Raw genomic sequence first — 18190 nt, 5'->3', positions numbered from 1 at the left:
GTTAGGGTTAGGTTAGGGTTAGCCCCTCATATTCTGTATTTTAGGGTTAGGGTTAGCCCCTCATATAGGGTTAGGGTTAGGGTTAGGGTTAGGTTAGGGTTAGCCCCTCATATTCTGTATTTTTTAACACTTTTTTGTTAACTAGATCATTCCATATGTGTTCTTTCATAGTTTTGATGTATTCAGTATTAATCTACAAAGTAGAAACAAATGTAAACAAAAACCATTGAATTTGAAGGTGTGCCCAAACTTTTGACAAGTACTGTATATATATTACATTACATTACATCTCAATTGTAAGTCGCTTTTATCCAAAGCCACTTACATACTCAATACTGTGGGCAATCCCTAACCCTAAACCCTAACCCTAACGCCCCCCCTATATATATATATATATATATATATATACCTAACCCTAGCATTAACAAAGGATGCTCAAGACAAGTATTTACACCACATTGAAATTCAAATATACAAATAACATTAAAAGCTAAAAATCAAAAACACTTATAACAATAAGTATGGCAGTGATTAGGTATTTGAATCCTCTGTGTGTGTCAGGATTAAACTCCATGTTTCAGAGAGTCTGATCAGCTGAGGCAACGGATAAGAAAGCTTTGAATTGGACAGAATTCAAAGCTTTAATAAACTCCTTCATTGTGATTCGGACAATAACAGAAATAAATAAGGTCTGAGAGATGATGAGCTTTGAGGTTATCTCTGATTTATCTTAATCAAATCCTGTTTGTGCTTTTGTGTCCACTGAGAGGCGTTTAATGAGAGTTCGTTAATAAAGAAACACGTTTTAATCACGGCGTTAAACACAGAAACAGAGAGGAGATTCTGCAGGAGCGGCATGTTCAACTGCAAAACAAATATTATAATAGGAATGTTTCACACGGAAACATCAGGAGGGTTTCTGACGGCAAACACCAGGAATACCAAAGGTCAGGAGAATCATGTTCTTCTTCTGTGGTGCTAATCTCCTGCAGATTACATCTGTCTGCAGAGACACAGTGTTCCTGATGCAACGAGGTCACATGATCACAACAATCTGAGGTAATAAAGAGAGAGAGAAGTAGGAACAAATCATCATAGACTTCTCTACAATCTGAGGTAATAAAGAGAGAGAGAAGTAGGAACATTTCCTCATAGACTTCTATACAATCTGAGGTAATAAAGAGAGAGAGAGAAGAAGGAACATTTCCTCTTAGACTTCTCTACAATCTGAGGTAATAAAGAGAGAGAGAGAAGAAGGAACATTTCCTCATAGACTTCTATACAATCTGAGGTAATAAAGAGAGAGAGAGAAGAAGGAACATTTCCTCATAGACTTCTCTACAATCTGAGGTAATAAATAGAGAGTGAAGTAGGAACATTTCCTCATAGACTTCTATACAATCTGAGGTAATAAAGAGAGAGAGAGAAGAAGGAACATTTCCTCATAGACTTCTATACAATCTGAGGTAATAAAGAGAGAAGTAGGAACATTTCCTCATAGACTTCTCTACAATCTGAGGTAATAAAGAGAGAGAGTGAAGTAGGAACATTTCCTCATAGACTTCTCTACAATCTGAGGTAATAAAGAGAGAGAGAAGTAGGAACATTTCCTCATAGACTTCTCTACAATCTGAGGTAATAAAGACAGAGAGAAGTAGGAACATTTCCTCATAGACTTCTATACATTCTGAGGTAATAAAGAGAGAGAGAGAAGTAGGAACATTTCCTCATAGACTTCTACACAATCTGAGGTAATAAAGAGAGAGAGAGAAGTAGGAACATTTCTTCATAGACTTCTCTACAATCTGAGGTAATAAAGAGAGAGAGAAGTAGGAACATTTCCTCATAGACTTCTCTACAATCTGAGGTAATAAAGAGAGAGAGAAGTAGGAACATTTCCTCATAGACTTCTATACATTCTGAGGTAATAAAGAGAGAGAGAGAAGTAGGAACATTTCATCATAGACTTCTATACAATCTGAGGTAATAAAGAGAGAGAGAGAAGTAGGAACATTTCATCATAGACTTCTACACAATCTGAGGTAATAAAGAGAGAGAGAGAAGTACGAACATTTCATGATAGACTTCTACACAATCTGAGGTAATAAAGAGAGAGAGAGAAGTACGAACATTTCATGATAGACTTCTACACAATCTGAGGTAATAAAGAGAGAGAGAAGTAGGAACATTTCATCATAGACTTCTATACAATCTGAGGTAATAAAGAGAGAAGTAGGAATATTTCATCATAGACTTCTATACAATCTGAGGTAATAAAGAGAGAGAGAAGTAGGAGCATTTCCTCATAGACTTCTCTACAATCTGAGGTAATAAAGAGAGAGAGAGAAGTAAGAACATTTCCTCATAGACTTCTCTACAATCTGAGGTAATAAAGAGAGAGAGAGAAGAAGGAACATTTCCTCATAGACTTCTATACAATCTGAGGTAATAAAGAGAGAGAGAAGTAGGAACATTTCTTCATAGACTTCTATACAATCTGAGGTAATAAAAAGAGAGAGAAGTAGGAACATTTCCTCATAGACTTCTATACAATCTGAGGTAATAAAGAGAGAGAGAAGTAGGAGCATTTCCTCATAGACTTCTCTACAATCTGAGGTAATAAAGAGAGAAGTAGGAACATTTCATCATAGACTTCTATACAATCTGAGGTAATAAAAAGAGAGAGAAGTAGGAGCCTTTCCTCATAGACTTCTCTACAATCTGAGGTAATAAAGAGAGACAGAGAAGAAGGAACATTTCCTCATAGACTTCTATACAATCTGAGGTAATAAAGAGAGAGAGAAGTAGGAACATTTCCTCATAGACTTCTCTACAATCTGAGGTAATAAAGAGAGAGAGAAGCAGGAACATTTCCTCATAGACTTCTCTACAATCTGAGGTAATAAAGAGAGAGAGAGAAGTAGGAGCATTTCCTTATAGACTTTTCTACTATCTGAGGTAATAAAGAGAGAGAGAAGTAGGAACATTTCATCATAGACTTCTATACAATCTGAGGTAATTAAGAGAGAGAGAAGTAGGAACATTTCCTCATAGACTTCTGTACAATCTGAGGTAATAAATAGAGAGAGAAGTAGGAACATTTCCTCATAGACTTCTATACAATCTGAGGTAATAAAGAGAGAGAGAAGTAGGAACATTTCCTCTTAGACTTCTATACAATCTGAGGTAATAAAGAGAGAGAGAAGTAGGAACATTTCCTCATAGACTTCTCTACAATCTGAGGTAATAAATAGAGAGAGAAGTAGGAACATTTCCTCATAGACTTCTATACAATCTGAGGTAATAAAGAGAGAGAGAAGTAGGAACATTTCCTCTTAGACTTCTATACAATCTGAGGTAATAAAGAGAGAGAGAAGTAGGAACATTTCCTCATAGACTTCTCTACAATCTGAGGTAATAAAGAGAGAGAGAAGTAGGAACATTTCCTCATAGACTTCTATACAATCTGAAGTAATAAAGAGAGAAGTAGGAACATTTCCTCATAGACTTCTCTACAATCTGAGGTAATAAAGAGAGAGTGAAGTAGGAACATTTCCTCATAGACTTCTATACAATCTGAAGTAATAAAGAGAGAAGTAGGAACATTTCCTCATAGACTTCTCTACAATCTGAGGTAATAAAGAGAAAGAGAAGCAGGAACATTTCCTCATAGGCTTCTATACAATCTGAGGTAATAAAGAGAGAGAGAAGTAGGAACATTTCCTCATAGACTTCTCTACAATCTGAGGTAATAAAGAGAGAGAGAGAAGAAGGAACATTTCCTCATAGACTTCTATACAATCTGAGGTAATAAAGAGAGAAGTAGGAACATTTCCTCATAGACTTCTATACAATCTGAGGTAATAAAGAGAGAGAGAGAAGTAGGAGCATTTCCTTATAGACCTTTCTACTATCTGAGGTAATAAAGAGAGAGAGAAGTAGGAACATTTCATCATAGACTTCTATACAATCTGAGGTAATTAAGAGAGAGAGAAGTAGGAACATTTCCTCATAGACTTCTCTACAATCTGAGGTAATAAAGAGAGAAGTACGAACATTTCCTCATAGACTTCTATACAATCGGAGGTGATGAATCAAGAGAGAAGTAGGATGATTTCCTCATAGACTTCTATTCAATCTGAGGTAATAAAGAGAGAGAGAAGTAGGAACATTTCCTCATAGACTTCTATACAATCTGAGGTAATAAAGAGAGAGAGAAGTAGGAACATGTCCTCATAGACTTCTATACAATCTGAGGTAATAAAGAGAGAGAGAAGTAGGAACATTTCCTCATAGACTTCTATACAATCTGAGGTAATAAAGAGGTAGAGAAGTAGGAACATTTCCTCATAGACTTCTATACAATCTGAGGTAATAAAGAGAGAGAGAAGTAAGAACATGTCCTCATAGACTTCTCCACAATCTGAGGTAATAAAGAGAGAGAGAGAAGTTGGAACATTTGCTCATAGACTTCTCTACAATCTGAGGTAATAAAGAGAGAGAGAAGTAGGAACATTTCCTCATATACTTCTATACAATCTGAGGTAATAAAGAGGTAGAGAAGTAGGAACATTTCCTCATAGACTTCTATACAATCTGAGGTAATAAAGAGAGAGAGAAGTAGGAACATTTCTTCATAGACTTCTACACAATCTGAGGTAATAAAGAGAGAGAGAAGTAAGAACATGTCCTCATAGACTTCTCTACAATCTGAGGTAATAAAGAGAGAGAGAAGCAGGAACATTTACTCATAGACTTCTCTACAATCTGAGGTAATAAAGAGAGAGAGAAGCAGGAACATTTCCTCATAGACTTCTATACAATCTGAGGTAATAAAGAGAGAGAGAAGTAGGAACATGTCCTCATAGACTTCTCTACAATCTGAGGTAATAAAGAGAGAGAGAGAAGTAGGAACATTTCCTCATAGACTTCTATTCAATCTGAGGTAATAAAGAGAGAGAGAAGTAGGAACATTTCCTCATAGACTTCTATACAATCTGAGGTAATAAAGAGGGAGAGAAGTAGGAACATTTCCTCATAGACTTCTATACAATCTGAGGTAATAAAGAGAGAGAGAAGTAGGAACATTTCCTCATAGACTTCTCTACAATCTGAGGTAATAAAGAGAGAGAAAAGCAGGAACATTTCCTCATAGACTTATATACAATCTGAGGTAATAAAGAGAGAGAGAGAAGTAGGAACATGTCCTCATAGACTTCTATACAATCTGAGGTAATAAAGATAGAGGGAAGTAGGAACATTTCCTCATAGACTTCTCCACAATCTGAGGTAATAAAGAGAGAGAGAGAAGTTGGAACATTTCCTCATAGACTTCTCTACAATCTGAGGTAATAAAGAGAGAGAGAAGCAGGAACATTTCCTCATAGACTTCTCTACAATCTGAGGTAATAAAGAGAGAGAGAAGCAGGAACATTTCCTCATAGACTTCTATACAATCTGAGGTAATAAAGAGAGAGAGAAGTAGGAACATGTCCTCATAGACTTCTCTACAATCTGAGGTAATAAAGAGAGAGAGAGAAGTAGGAACATTTCCTCATAGACTTCTATTCAATCTGAGGTAATAAAGAGAGAGAGAAGTAGGAACATTTCCTCATAGACTTCTATACAATCTGAGGTAACAAAGAGGGAGAGAAGTAGGAACATTTCCTCATAGACTTCTATACAATCTGAGGTAATAAAGAGAGAGAGAAGTAGGAACATTTCCTCATAGACTTCTCTACAATCTGAGGTAATAAAGAGAGAGAAAAGCAGGAACATTTCCTCATAGACTTATATACAATCTGAGGTAATAAAGAGAGAGAGAGAGAAGTAGGAACATGTCCTCATAGACTTCTATACAATCTGAGGTAATAAAGATAGAGGGAAGTAGGAACATTTCCTCATAGACTTCTATACAATCTGAGGTAATAAAGAGAGAGAGAAGTAGGAACATTTCCTCATAGACTTCTCTACAATCTGAGGTAATAAAGAGAGAGAGAAGCAGGAACATTTCCTCATAGACTTCTCTACAATCTGAGGTAATAAATAAAGAGAGAATTAGGAACATTTCCTCATAGACTTCTCTACAATCTGAGGTAATAAAGAGAAAGAGAAGCAGGAACATTTCCTCATAGGCTTCTCTACAATCTGAGGTAATAAAGAGAGAGAGAAGTAGGAACATGTCCTCATAGACTTCTATACAATCTGAGGTAATAAAGAGGGAGAGAAGTAGGAACATTTCCTCATAGACTTCTATACAATCTGAGGTAATAAAGAGAGAGAGAAGTAGGAACATTTCCTCATAGACTTCTCTACAATCTGAGGTAATAAAGAGAGAGAGAAGTAGGAACATTTCCTCATAGACTTATATACAATCTGAGGTAATAAAGAGAGAGAGAGAAGTAGGAACATGTCCTCATAGACTTCTATACAATCTGAGGTAATAAAGATAGAGGGAAGTAGGAACATTTCCTGATAGACTTCTATACAATCTGAGGTAATAAAGAGAGAGAGAAGTAGGAACATTTCCTCATAGACTTCTCTACAATCTGAGGTAATAAAGAGAGAGAGAAGCAGGAACATTTCCTCATAGACTTCTCTACAATCTGAGGTAATAAATAAAGAGAGAATTAGGAACATTTCCTCATAGACTTCTCTACAATCTGAGGTAATAAAGAGAAAGAGAAGCAGGAACATTTCCTCCTAGACTTCTCTACAATCTGAGGTAATAAAGAGAGAGAGAAGTAGGAACATTTCCTCATAGACTTCTCTACAATCTGAGGTAATAAAGAGAGAGAGAAGCAGGAACATTTCCTCATAGACTTCTCTACAATCTGAGGTAATAAAGAGAGAGAGAAGTAGGAACATTTCCTCATAGACTTCTCTACAATCTGAGGTAATAAAGAGAGAGAGAAGTAGGAACATTTCCTCATAGACTTCTCTACAATCTGAGGTAATAAAGAGAGAGAGAAGCAGGAACATTTCCTCATAGACTTCTATACAATCTGAGGTAATAAAGAGAGAGTGAAGCAGGAACATTTCCTCATAGACTTCTCTACAATCTGAGGTAATAAAGAGAGAGAGAAGTAGGAACATTTCCTAAATAGACTTCTATACAATCTGAGGTAATAAAGAGAGAGAGAAGTAGGAACATTTCCTAAATAGACTTCTATACAATCTGAGGTAATAAAGAGAGAGAGAGATGTAGGAACATTTCCTCATAGACTTCTCTACAATCTGAGGTAATAAAGAGAGAGAGAAGTAGGAACATTTCCTCATAGACTTCTCTACAATCTGAGGTAATAAAGAGAGAGAGAAGTAGGAACATTTCTTCATAGACTTCTCTACAATCTGAGGTAATAAAGAGAGAGAGAAGCAGGAACATTTCCTCATAGACTTCTATACAATCTGAGGTAATAAAGAGAGAGAGAAGCAGGAACATTTCCTCATAGACTTCTCTACAATCTGAGGTAATAAAGAGAGAGAGAAGTAGGAACATTTCCTCATAGACTTCTCTACAATCTGAGGTAATAAAGAGAGAGAGAAGTAGGAACATTTCCTCATAGACTTCTCTAAAATCTGAGGTAATAAAGAGAGAGAGAAGCAGGAACATTTCCTCATAGACTTCTCTACAATCTGAGGTAATAAAGAGAGAGAGAAGTAGGAACATTTCCTCATAGACTTCTATACAATCTGAGGTAATAAAGAGGGAGAGAAGTAGGAACATTTCCTCATAGACTTCTATACAATCTGAGGTAATAAAGAGAGAGAGAAGTAGGAACATTTCCTCATAGACTTCTCTGCAATCTGAGATAATAAAGAGAGAGAGAGAAGTAGGAACATTTCCTCATAGACTTCTCTACAATCTGAGGTAATAAAGAGAGAGAGAAGCAGGAACATTTCCTCATAGACTTCTATACAATCTGAGGTAATAAAGAGAGAGAGAAGCAGGAACATTTCCTCATAGACTTCTCTACAATCTGAGGTAATAAAGAGAGAGAGAAGTAGGAACATTTCCTCATAGACTTCTCTACAATCTGAGGTAATAAAGAGAGAGAGAAGCAGGAACATTTCCTCATAGACTTCTCTACAATCTGAGGTAATAAAGAGAGAGAGAAGTAGGAACATTTCCTCATAGACTTCTCTACAATCTGAGGTAATAAAGAGAGAGAGAAGTAGGAACATTTCCTCATAGACTTCTCTACAATCTGAGGTAATAAAGAGAGAGAGAAGCAGGAACATTTCCTCATAGACTTCTATACAATCTGAGGTAATAAAGAGAGAGAGAAGCAGGAACATTTCCTCATAGACTTCTCTACAATCTGAGGTAATAAAGAGAGAGAGAAGTAGGAACATTTCCTAAATAGACTTCTATACAATCTGAGGTAATAAAGAGAGAGAGAAGCAGGAACATTTCCTCATAGACTTCTATACAATCTGAGGTAATAAAGAGAGAGAGAAGCAGGAACATTTCCTCATAGACTTCTCTACAATCTGAGGTAATAAAGAGAGAGAGAAGTAGGAACATTTCCTAAATAGACTTCTATACAATCTGAGGTAATAAAGAGAGAGAGAGATGTAGGAACATTTCCTCATAGACTTCTCTACAATCTGAGGTAATAAAGAGAGAGAGAAGTAGGAACATTTCCTCATAGACTTCTCTACAATCTGAGGTAATAAAGAGAGAGAGAAGTAGGAACATTTCTTCATAGACTTCTCTACAATCTGAGGTAATAAAGAGAGAGAGAAGCAGGAACATTTCCTCATAGACTTCTATACAATCTGAGGTAATAAAGAGAGAGAGAAGTAGGAACATTTCCTCATAGACTTCTATACAATCTGAGGTAATAAAGAGGGAGAGAAGTAGGAACATTTCCTCATAGACTTCTATACAATCTGAGGTAATAAAGAGAGAGAGAAGTAGGAACATTTCCTCATATACTTCTCTGCAATCTGAGATAATAAAGAGAGAGAGAGAAGTAGGAACATTTCCTCATAGACTTCTCTACAATCTGAGGTAATAAAGAGAGAGAGAAGCAGGAACATTTCCTCATAGACTTCTATACAATCTGAGGTAATAAAGAGAGAGAGAAGCAGGAACATTTCCTCATAGACTTCTCTACAATCTGAGGTAATAAAGAGAGAGAGAAGTAGGAACATTTCCTCATAGACTTCTCTACAATCTGAGGTAATAAAGAGAGAGAGAAGCAGGAACATTTCCTCATAGACTTCTCTACAATCTGAGGTAATAAAGAGAGAGAGAAGTAGGAACATTTCCTCATAGACTTCTCTACAATCTGAGGTAATAAAGAGAGAGAGAAGCAGGAACATTTCCTCATAGACTTCTATACAATCTGAGGTAATAAAGAGGGAGAGAAGTAGGAACATTTCCTCATAGACTTCTATACAATCTGAGGTAATAAACCCCCTACTGGACGTTAGAGAAACTGCAGCTTTAAGGTTCTTAACTTTCAGACCTGTGTTTTTCTGGGCTTGGTGTTTGTCTTTTACTTTGAAAGGAAGTGACGGAGGCTGTTTGAGCGACCAGCTGACTTTATTTACTGTGAGGTAATCATTTACAGTCATTAAAACAACATTTACATTCAAACAACAAACCCAAACGCGTGGAGCTGATTGGACCGTCAGCTTTGATTGACAGCGCTGTAAATGTGTGAAGACATTAACGTTTTATTTCTTGATACAAAACAATGGTTTCCTGTGTGGCACCACATACACATTAAAACTCCATGGAGAAGACGACATGACATCCATTTATACAAAAACACTCTGAGATATAAATACATTATGTATAATCTGTATGGTACAAAAGAGTTTCACTCAGTGAGCTCAGTGATGGGGAAGGGGGGGGGCGTTGTGATCAACCACAGTGACATTTAAATACTCAGCCAGATACAACTTTGGCAGAAAATCACAAAAAACACACAACGGGATTGGGGCAGGGGAGGGGGTTCACACCAAACACAAGGCTGACATACACACGTCCATTCAGTTAGCTACATGCTACAAGGTTAGCATAGATCTGATCAACTCCATTTAGAAACCCAGAGATTTAGAGACGCTGATGAATGTGAGAAAACACAAAAGTTCCCAACGTGTTCATCTCGACTAAAGGCTCGAATCTGCGTTTGGTGTGAACACAGCTTCACAGGCGGGATTAAAGGGGGGGGCGGGGCTTAAGTGATCGGGGCGGGGCTTGTGAGAAGGAGGAGGGGCTGGAATAAAAAAGACAACTCTGAACAAGAAGACAGACATTAACAGTAGCCCATCAGGATGCAGGATTCATTTTTACAGTGTGAGCAGAACAGAGAACACAAGTTAAAAACACAGACAGGTGGGGGCGGGGCTAAAGGGCGGAGGGGCGAGGTCAGTGAGGGGATCATTCTCATTGGTTGTTCTTCTTTTAACCATGTTTTCACTGTGCTTTCACAAGTCATATGCAGACAGGGACACTGGACTCTGATTGGCCAACAGCAGCTGAGGTTTCAGAGATCCTGCAAGCGTTTCATTGGATGGAGTGTCTTTATCAGCCAATCAGGATCGAGATCAGCTTTGATGTCATCGTCCAGAGATGGGAAAGTCTCTCTCCGTTGACACATTTAATCAAACGTCGTCTAGAAGACAAAATGATCGTACAAATAAATCGTACAAATACATTGTACATCTGGAAACTACCTTCGTCTTCCTTCACTCACTGGACAGTCGAACATCAGAATAATGTCCTCTTCGAGCAATCAGAGAAACAGTTTGATGGATGCTATGTCCTGATTGGTGGGCTGCTGCCTGAGAGCCCCGCCTCCTCTGAGGTGATGGGTGCTCGTGGCGGAGGGGGAGGAGTCAGAGCAAAAGGAAGTGGTTTCACATGGGAGGAACGACGAGGCCGGACATGGCTGCAGAGACACAGGAAGTAAACAAAGAGTGTCAGCAGAACAACTGCTTCCTGCTTACCTTTCACAATAAAAGCCCTACTTATAAACATCGTTAACTAGAATCAGAGGGAAGGGCTGGTAGGACGTTTAGCTGAGAGTAAATCGACTTTGTTTTGTAACATAACTGTGCTATTATTAAAGATGTACAGGTTGTATCTGACAGCTGATTCTGAATGAAGATGATTTTTATGTTTTTTTATTTGAAGGAAAACACGTTTACTTTATTTCATTTATTTTCTGTTTCAGTCGACTGCAGATACAACTATTAATAACATTCAAACTGTATTTATCCATCTGATGCTGTACGGCCTGCAAATGGATCACACACACATTACACACACACACACACACACACACACACACACACACACACACACACACACACACACACACACACACACACACACACACACACACACACACACACACACACACAAACATTGAACACACACACTCTGTGGCCTTTCTGCCTCGGCGAAGGCGGAAAGCAGCATGAATATTTAACATTCTACAAACCTCTCTGTCAGAAACACTGACATCACACTGACTGCCAGTGTGTGTGTGTGTGTGTGTGTGTGTGTGTGTGTGTGTGTGTGTGTGTGTGTGTGTGTGTGTGTGTGTGTGTGTGTGTGTGTGTGTGTGTGTGTGTGTGTGTGTGTGTGTGTTTAGAGGATGTATCTGTGGGTTGTAGTGAATAAAACATGGATTGGCCTGTCACTCTGCATGCTATACTAACAGTACTCAGGTTACCCACCCTGAGTGTGAGTGTGTGTGTGTGACGGGGTGTGTGTGTGTTTGTGTGTGTGTAGTAGCAGTGAATGATTTAAACCTCTGAACAAAGAGCTTCTTATTTCCTGTCAACACTTCACTGAGATGATACAGATTATAGTGTCTTCAATACATATTTTAAATAAAGCTTCAGTTTGAATTATACTCAGATCTGAACAACTGCTTCATGTCAACAAATGAAATGAACAAGGAGAGGTTTACAGCTACACCACAGCCAATGTACTGTCAAATGACAGCTTAAATACAAACCAAACTACAGTCAATACAGCTCAAATACAGCTCAAACTACAGCCCAAACTACAGCTCAACTACAGCTCAAATACAGCTAAAATACTGTTCAAACTACAGCTCAACTACAGCTCAAATGCAGCCCAAACTACAGCTCAACTACGGCTCAAATACAGCTCAAATACAGCTCAAACTACAGCTCAACTACAGCTCAAATGCAGCCCAAACTACAGCTCAACTACAGCTCAAATACAGCTCAAATACAGCCCAAACTACAGCTCAACTACAGCTCAAACTACAGCTCAAATACAGCTCAAACTACAGCTCAACTACAGCTCAAATGCAGCTCAAATACAGCCCAAACTACAGCTCAACTACAGCTCAAATGGAGCTCAAACTACAGCTCAACTACAGCTCAAATACAGCTCAAACTACAGCTCAACTACAGCCCAAACTACAGCTCAACTACAGCTCAAACACAGCTCTAACTACAGCTCAAACTTCAGCCCAAACTACAGCTGAACTACAGCTCAAATACAGCTCAAATACAGCCCAAACTACAGCTCAACTACAGCTCAAATACAGCCCAAACTACAGCTCAAACTACAGCTCAACTACAGCTCAAACTACAGCTCAAATACAGCTCAAATACAGCTCAAATACAGCTCAAACTACAGCTCAACTACAGCTCAAATACAGCTCAAACTAAAGCTCAACTACAGCCCAAATACAGCTCATACTACCGCTCAAACTACAGCTCAAACACAGCTCAAATACAGCCCAAACTACAGCTCAACAACAGCTCAAATACAGCTCAAACTACAGCTCACATACAGCTCAAATACAGCCCAAATACAGCTCAAACTACAGCTCAACAACAGCTCAAACTACAGTTCAAACTACAGCTCAAATACAGCTCAAACTACAGCTCAAATAAAGCTCAAATACAGCTCAAACTACAGCTCAAACTACAGCTCAACTACAGCTCAAATACAGCCCAAACTACAGCTCAAATACAGCTCAAATAAAGCCCAAATAAAGCCCAAATACAGACCAAACTACAGCTCAAATACAGCTCAAATAAAGCCCAAATAAAGCCCAAATAAAGCTCAAATACAGCTCAAACTACAGCTCAAACTACAGCTCAACTACAGCTCAAATACAGCCCAAACTACAGCTCAAATACAGCTCAAATACAGCCCAAATACAGCCCAAATACAGCCCAAACTACAGCCCAAACTACAGCTCAAATACAGCTCAAATACAGCTCAAATACAGCCCAAATACAGCCCAAATACAGCCCAAACTACAGCCCATACTACAGCTCAAATACAGCTCAAATACAGCCCAAATACAGCTCAAATACAGCCCAAACTACAGCTCAAATACAGCTCAAATACAGCTCAAATACAGCCCAGCCCAAACTACAGCTGAAATACAGCCCATACTACAGCTCAAATACAGCTCAAATACAGCCCAAATACAGCTCGAATACAGCCCAAACTACAGCTGAAATACAGCCCATACTACAGCTCAAATACAGCTCAAATACAGCCCAAATACAGCTCGAATACAGCCCAAACTACAGCTCAAATACAGCCCAAACTACCGCTCAAATACAGCTCAAATACAGCTCAAATACAGCTCAAATACAGCTCAAATACAGCTCAAATACAGCCCAAATACAGCTCAAATACAGCTCAAATACAGCTCAAAGTACAGCTCAAACTACAGCTCAAATACAGCTCAAACTACAGCTCAAACTACCGCTCAAATACAGCTCGAATACAGCCCAAACTACAGCTCAAATACAGCTCAAATACAGCTCAAATACAGCTCAAATACAGCCCAAATACAGCTCAAATACAGCCCAAACTACCGCTCAAATACAGCTCAAATACAGCTCAAATACAGCTCAAATACAGCTCAAATACAGCTCAAAGTACAGCTCAAACTACAGCTCAAATACAGCTCAAACTACAGCTCAAACTACAGCTCAAATACAGCTCAAATACAGCTCAAACTACAGCTCAAATACAGCTCAAACTACAGCTCAAACTACAGCTCAAACTACAGCCCAAATATAGCCCAAACTACAGCTCAAATACAGCCCAGATACAGCTCAAATACAGCTCGAATACAGCCCAAACTACAGCTCAAATACAGCCCAAATACAGCTCAAATACAGCCCAAACTACAGCCCAAATACAGCCCAAACTACAGCTGAAATACAGCCCAAACTACAGCTGAAATACAGCCCATACTACAGCCCAAATACAGCCCAAACTACAGCTGAAATACAGCCCAAACTACAGCTGAAATACAGCCCATACTACAGCTCAAATACAGCTCAAATACAGCCCAAATACAGCTCAAATACAGCCCAAACTACAGCTCGAATACAGCCGAAACTACAGCTCAAATACAGCCCAAACTACCGCTCAAATACAGCTCAAATACAGCCCAAATACAGCCCAAACTACAGCCCAAATACAGCCCAAACTACAGCTGAAATACAGCCCAAACTACAGCTGAAATACAGCCCATACTACAGCTCAAATACAGCCCAAACTACCGCTCAAATACAGCTCAAATACAGCCCAAATACAGCTCAAACTACAGCTCAACAACAGCTCAAACTACAGTTCAAACTACAGCTCAAATACAGCTCAAACTACAGCTCAAATAAAGCTCAAATACAGCTCAAACTACAGCTCAAACTACAGCTCAACTACAGCTCAAATACAGCCCAAACTACAGCTCAACTACAGCTCAAATACAGCTCAAATAAAGCCCAAATAAAGCCCAAATACAGACCAAACTACAGCCCAAACTACAGCTCAAATACAGCTCAAATACAGCCCAAATACAGCCCAAATACAGCCCAAACTACAGCCCAAACTACAGCTCAAATACAGCTCAAATACAGCTCAAATACAGCCCAAATACAGCCCAAATACAGCCCAAACTACAGCCCATACTACAGCTCAAATACAGCTCAAATACAGCCCAAACTACAGCTGAAATACAGCCCATACTACAGCTCAAATACAGCTCAAATACAGCTCAAATACAGCTCAAATACAGCTCAAATACAGCTCAAAGTACAGCTCAAACTACAGCTCAAATACAGCTCAAACTACAGCTCAAACTACAGCTCAAATACAGCTCAAATACAGCTCAAATACAGCTCAAATACAGCTCAAAGTACAGCTCAAACTACAGCTCAAATACAGCTCAAACTACAGCTCAAACTACAGCTCAAATACAGCTCAAATACAGCTCAAACTACAGCTCAAATACAGCTCAAACTACAGCTCAAACTACAGCTCAAACTACAGCCCAAATATAGCCCAAACTACAGCTCAAATACAGCCCAGATACAGCTCAAATACAGCTCGAATACAGCCCAAACTACAGCTCAAATACAGCTCAAATACAGCTCAACTACAGCCCAAATACAGCTCAAATACAGCCCAAATACAGCTCAAAGTACAGCTCAAACTACAGCTCAAATACAGCTCAAAGTACAGCTCAAACTACAGCTCAAATACAGCTCAAATACAGCTCAAATACAGCTCAAATACAGCTCAAATACAGCTCAAAGTACAGCTCAAACTACAGCTCAAATACAGCTCAAACTACAGCTCAAACTACAGCTCAAATACAGCTCAAATACAGCTCAAACTACAGCTCAAATACAGCTCAAACTACAGCTCAAACTACAGCTCAAACTACAGCCCAAATATAGCCCAAACTACAGCTCAAATACAGCCCAGATACAGCTCAAATACAGCTCGAATACAGCCCAAACTACAGCTCAAATACAGCTCAAATACAGCTCAACTACAGCCCAAATACAGCTCAAATACAGCCCAAATACAGCTCAAATACAGCTCAAATACAGCTCAAATACAGCCCAAATACAGCTCAAATACAGCCCAAACTACAGCCCAAATACAGCCCAAACTACAGCTGAAATACAGCCCAAACTACAGCTGAAATACAGCCCATACTACAGCTCAAATACAGCTCAAATACAGCCCAAATACAGCTCAAATACAGCCCAAACTACAGCTCGAATACAGCCGAAACTACAGCTCAAATACAGCCCAAACTACCGCTCAAATACAGCTCAAATACAGCCCAAATACAGCTCAAACTACAGCTCAACAACAGCTCAAACTACAGTTCAAACTACAGCTCAAATACAGCTCAAACTACAGCTCAAATAAAGCTCAAATACAGCTCAAACTACAGCTCAAACTACAGCTCAACTACAGCTCAAATACAGCCCAAACTACAGCTCAACTACAGCTCAAATACAGCTCAAATAAAGCCCAAATAAAGCCCAAATACAGACCAAACTACAGCCCAAACTACAGCTCAAATACAGCCCAAATACAGCCCAAATACAGCCCAAACTACAGCCCAAACTACAGCTCAAATACAGCTCAAATACAGCTCAAATACAGCCCAAATACAGCCCAAATACAGCCCAAACTACAGCCCATACTACAGCTCAAATACAGCTCAAATACAGCCCAAATACAGCTCAAATACAGCCCAAACTACAGCTGAAATACAGCCCATACTACAGCTCAAATACAGCTCAAATACAGCCCAAATACAGCTCAAATACAGCCCAAACTACAGCTCAAATACAGCTCAAATACAGCTCAAATACAGCCCAAACTACCGCTCAAATACAGCTCAAATACAGCTCAAATACAGCTCAAATACAGCTCAAATACAGCTCAAATACAGCCCAAATACAGCTCAAATACAGCCCAAACTACCGCTCAAATACAGCTCAAATACAGCTCAAATACAGCTCAAATACAGCTCAAAGTACAGCTCAAACTACAGCTCAAATACAGCTCAAACTACAGCTCAAACTACAGCTCAAATACAGCTCAAATACAGCTCAAACTACAGCTCAAATACAGCTCAAACTACAGCTCAAACTACAGCTCAAACTACAGCCCAAATATAGCCCAAACTACAGCTCAAATACAGCTCAAATACAGCTCAAACTACAGCTCAAATACAGCTCAAACTACAGCTCAAATACAGCTCAAATACAGCTCAAACTACAGCTCAAATACAGCTCAAACTACAGCTCAAACTACAGCTCAAACTACAGCCCAAATATAGCCCAAACTACAGCTCAAATACAGCCCAGATACAGCTCAAATACAGCTCGAATACAGCCCAAACTACAGCTCAAATACAGCCCAAATACAGCTCAAATACAGCCCAAACTACAGCCCAAATACAGCCCAAACTACAGCTGAAATACAGCCCATACTACCGCTCAAATACAGCTCAAATACAGCTCAAATACAGCCCAAACTACAGCTCGAATACAGCCCAAATACAGCTCAAATACAGCCCAAACTACAGCTCGAATACAGCCCAAACTACAGCTCAAATACAGCCCAAACTACCGCTCAAATACAGCTCAAATACAGCCCAAACTACAGCTCGAATACAGCCCAAACTACAGCTCAAATACAGCCCAAACTACAGCCCAAATACAGCCCAAATATAGCCCAAACTACAGCTCGAATACAGCTAATTTACAGTTTAAATACAACCCAAACTACAGTGTAAACTACATATAATGTGATGATGAAGGTGTAGTTTTAGCGTGATTTATGGTGTAGTTTTGGCGTGATATATGGTGTAGTTTTAGCGTGATATATGGTGTAGTTTTAGCGTGATATATGGCGTAGTTTTGGCGTGATATATGGTGTAGTTTTGGCGTGATATATGGTGTAGTTTTAGCGTGATATATGGTGTAGTTTTAGCGTGATATATGGTGTAGTTTTAGCGTGATATATGGCGTAGTTTTGGCGTGATATATGGTGTAGTTTTGGCGTGATATATGGTGTAGTTTTAGCGTGATATATGGTGTAGTTTTAGCGTGATATATGGTGTAGTTTTAGCGTGATATATGGCGTAGTTTTGGCGTGATATATGGTGTAGTTTTAGCGTGATATATGGTGTAGTTTTAGCGTGATATATGGTGTAGTTTTAGCGTGATATATGGTGTAGTTTTAGCGTGATATATGGTGTAGTTTTGACGTGATATATAGTGTAGTTTTAGTATGATATATTATATGAAATGCTGATATGTGATTGGATGGGAGGAGTGTGTCACCTTGCAGTCCGTTGTTGTTCCCGGAGCAGTTGGGGGGGGGAGAGGCTGACGGCCGGACCAC

General features: G+C 39.0%; 1 protein-coding gene across 5 annotated transcripts in view; it reads right to left on the bottom strand.

Moving 5' to 3' along the window:
- Positions 1–9534: 9534 nt before the first annotated feature.
- The window catches only part of LOC307024816 (transcription factor COE3-like), a 47075-nt gene continuing 38419 nt past the window's right edge, over positions 9535–18190 (bottom strand). For 4 of the 5 annotated variants that reach the window (XM_079659239.1, XM_079659237.1, XM_079659236.1 and 1 more), the window contains exons 15-16: positions 18130–18190; positions 9535–10907 (exon numbers count right to left, since the gene is read on the bottom strand). The exon at positions 18130–18190 is cut by the window's right edge and continues 101 nt beyond it. In XM_079659239.1, the coding sequence (XP_079515365.1) occupies positions 10876–10907; positions 18130–18190 (93 nt within the window). In that variant the 3' untranslated portion in view covers positions 9535–10875. The remainder of the gene's footprint in view (positions 10908–18129) is intronic. The other variant, XR_013803998.1, reaches the window with a different exon arrangement.

Source organism: Notothenia rossii, assembly GCF_949606895.1.
Source record: "Notothenia rossii genome assembly, chromosome: 11".
Classification (NCBI taxonomy): Eukaryota; Metazoa; Chordata; class Actinopteri; order Perciformes; family Nototheniidae; genus Notothenia; species Notothenia rossii.
The sequence above is the reverse complement of the archived record's forward strand: the minus strand, read 5'-3'. Positions and strand labels throughout refer to the sequence as shown.